The sequence below is a fragment of the Triticum aestivum genome, chromosome 2B (assembly GCF_018294505.1).
Source record: "Triticum aestivum cultivar Chinese Spring chromosome 2B, IWGSC CS RefSeq v2.1, whole genome shotgun sequence".
Lineage (NCBI taxonomy): Eukaryota > Viridiplantae > Streptophyta > Magnoliopsida > Poales > Poaceae > Triticum > Triticum aestivum.
The window spans coordinates 715,181,514-715,184,890 of record NC_057798.1 but is presented as its reverse complement, the minus strand read 5'-3'; the positions used below and the strand labels follow the sequence as shown (position 1 = coordinate 715,184,890).

Below are 3,377 nucleotides of genomic sequence, written 5' to 3'. Positions count from 1 at the left end.
ACTTTTTAAGTAAAAATGGTAGACGGCATGTCCTTAGCTAGCAATGGCGCGAATGCGAAAAACCCTAAAAGAGCGAGCAGTGAAGGGAGCTGAGCTGAGCGAGCAAGAGTCTGGTTGGACGACCTGAACATTACCGCACCAATTCTACGGTTTCAGCGTATAATATGGGCTCTCAAGTGGCTAACACAACCATCATCGACTTACACTAAGGCCGAAACATGTGAAGAGACCACAAATCATGAACCAACCAACCTCACTCTCCTCTTAGAACAAATATTGTCTCCAACATTAGTCTATCACGCTATACAAAAACCACACCATAATTAAAACCTAAGCCAACATAGAGAAAAGCTAAACAAAACAATCAACTGAAATAATCTTACTAATAAAAAAGTGTTGATCCCTTTAGTGAAGAATGGAGCCGCAAAGCACGGGTGAGCCTCTAGTAATACACGAATTATCTTGTTAGAGCAACTTTGGGTACCACGGTGATGTGGGCCAATCACAATGTGAAAAGAAACAAAACAAGTAATTCATCACTTATAGAATCACAGATTATTTTTCACGAACGAACATTGATCACACGACACACACTCAGGGTATTACGCGATATGCTTACTTATGTGCTTCTTAGAAGCGGTAACACATACCACATGAGTAGATTTTACATAATAATTATAATAATAATAATAATAATAATAATAATAATAATAATAATAATAATAATAATAATAAAAGCGGGGATAGTTGACCATTGGGTACATTGGTAGGTTGGAACGCATTTATTTATTTAGGTCCATTCGTGTCTTCGATCGACACGCCGGTTGTAGTTGAGCATCTAGACGACGGAGAAGGGCAATGGGATGATGTTAAGGATGCCGCCGAGGAGGCCGCCCACTATCTGGCCAATGAGCCAAATTAGGCCACCAAGCCCCCCGAGGCCGCTGCTGCCGCTACCGCTGCCACTGCCAGTGTCAATACCAAGGAGCTGCACCGGTGCGGTCAGCGTCCCGGTGACGCTGGCCAGGGACGCGTTGCACGCGGCCAGCGGGGTGACCACCACAACCTTGCACTGGTTGCCGAGCAGTGGGGCGAGCAGCGACGAGGTGGCCGGGCCCAGGTTCATGGTGTACGTTCCGCTGCCGTCCGTCGTCGCGCTGGCCATCACATCACGGCCGCACACCATCTGCACGGCCGCGTCTGTGCAGAGCAAAGAAGCAAAGCAAACGTAAGGTAGACGGTTGATGAATATAATTGCTTGCGCGGCTAATGGCTATGGAGGCAGGCAGAGGTCCTTACTCGGGAACGGCGGAACCGCAGCCGCGTTGATGGAGTTCCCGCCGCTGCATGGCACAACGCCGGCGATGAGTCCCAGTGGAAGCTGCTTGCCCGCCTCCGCACCGTGCGGCGCCAGGCTGACGGCGAGGACCAGGAGGGCGGCGAGAAGAAGGCTCTTGGTTGCCATTGGCTTGGATCCGCTCGATCGATCTGTCTGTTGTATGTGTGAGAGGATGTTGTGCTGTGCTGAGTGTGGTGCATGGAGCCCACTTTTATAGGCTTGCGAGGAGGTCAAGTTGCCGCGGTTTAATACGACTAGCGGACTAGGCAGCTGGTTTCAGTGAATCACTGTGCGCATGCTTGCAGTGTCGTAGCTGGGCACGCGGCCGTCCGCATCGGACACGGGAAGGATCCAAAGTTCCAAACAACTTGGCCCAAACGCGCGCATGCTCCAAAGTAGCAGCAAAAATCTCCATTGAGTTCACGGGCCAGCGCATGCATGCATGCCAAGCTAGAGATTTTTGATCTCGAGAGCTACGAGGGCGTGGGCACGCCGCCTTGTTATTGCCAAGTGATGAATGGAGCCAGTTTAGAAGGATCAAGCAACGGATAGCATGCATGCGTATTGCGTAGCGTACTACTCCAGCTTAGCAAGATAGCCTAGGGCGCGCGCGTGATCCGTGGGCGTGCTCGATCGGTGCATGCGTGTGGAATTATTGACTATTTTTGGTTCATGCAGAAGAAGGGAGAAACTATGTACAGCGACGTCCTTGTCCGTCCGATTCGCACTCCCTACAGGAAGGAAGATGATTAAACGAGGAACCTCGCAACAGGTCAAACGACCAGACCTTCCTGTTCGGAGCCGGCCAGTCCGACCACACTGACACGAATTAAAAGAAGAAGAAAAATACACTCAGCGGTACCCTCTCTGTTTCAGTAAGCAGGACTGAGTCACAAACTCACGATCACTGTGATAAGTTTTTTTTGAGGGGTGATAAATAACTTTATTCATCATCGAATACCACAGAATGTGGGATACATGAAGCATCATGGGGTTGCAAAAGCCATACATGGCGCCTCTAAGCTAACCTAACAGAAAATTTTGCTAAACTATGAGCATCAGTATGGGATAAACGTCCTTCATGAATGATTCTGCTTTCGCAATAGCCCCTGAGCCCACCACAATTTGGACCTGGCAAGACAGCAATGTTACAACACAAGCCCAGGTCCAGAATTGAGCAACAAACCAATGGTTACCGCCTGAATATGGTGACAGTTGAATAAAAACTTCGCGAAAGGTGGGCAATGAGAAATCCCCGCGAGAAATCCAATGGTGAAAACAGTAAAAGAGATAGTATATTTTCAATAAACGAGTCTACGAGAAAAAAAGGAAAAAAACTCAGAGTTTGCCACAAGTAGCACACATGCAGTGCACCCACTTGACAACAATTCAAAAGGTGGGCAGTGACCTTTTGCATGGGTTAACCCTTAAGTAGTGATTCCAAACATCCACACCACCATAATTTCAGCATTTCCCTAGAGATACTATGCTCACAGGAAATTTATTAAGATAGTAAACTCCCTTGATTTGGAGCCTCCTGTTGTGTCGAGCCTGTGGGGACACTAATTGGGTCCGTCTATAAGTGGGTATTGTTGGTTTAGTGTTTCGGGGTTCGTTTTTTCAATCTATGTTTTACTTTTCATTATTTTGCACTTTTTCAGTCCTGAACATTTTGAAAAATATAAATATTTTTTTAAAGATGCTAACATTTAAAAAAAATCATGAACAAATATTCGCATATTTTAAAGGTTCACAAAGATTGAAAATTAGTGAACATAGTTTTTGTTTGAGAACCTTTTTAAAGTCACATATCTTTTTTAAATCATGGTTTTTTTAATTCATGAATATTAAAAAAACACCATTGTTTTTTAGTCCACAACATTTTTAAAATCTATGGACATCTTTTGATTTAATGAACCTTTTCTAATAAAGAAACTTAACCTTTTTTTGAGCTAGCAACCGAGCGAGCGGAGAAAAAGATAAACGAGCGAGTGGTGAGGGGCCGAGTTGAGCAAGCAAAAACTTCATGGGACAGCCT

General features: G+C 45.8%; 1 protein-coding gene across 1 annotated transcript; it reads right to left on the bottom strand.

Annotated features, from left to right (window-relative positions):
* Positions 1 to 681: 681 nt before the first annotated feature.
* On the bottom strand, positions 682 to 1,517 carry LOC123042250 (phylloplanin). Its single transcript, XM_044464740.1, has 2 exons — positions 1,300 to 1,517; positions 682 to 1,200 (listed from the first exon to the last, which is right to left on the bottom strand). Exons 1-2 carry the CDS (start codon positions 1,463 to 1,465, stop codon positions 839 to 841), a joined length of 528 nt encoding a protein of 175 aa, XP_044320675.1. The 5' UTR covers positions 1,466 to 1,517; the 3' UTR covers positions 682 to 838.
* Positions 1,518 to 3,377: the final 1,860 nt, after the last annotated feature.

Bases quoted from the DNA above. Each gene is read 5' to 3' on its own strand.
- LOC123042250 (XM_044464740.1), bottom strand. From the start codon at position 1,465: ATGGCAACCAAGAGCCTTCTTCTCGCCGCCCTCCTGGTCCTCGCCGTC. The intron at 1,201-1,299 runs GTAAGGACCTCT...TGCTCTGCACAG, and splicing joins TGCGGTTCCGCCGTTCCCGA to ACGCGGCCGTGCAGATGGTG.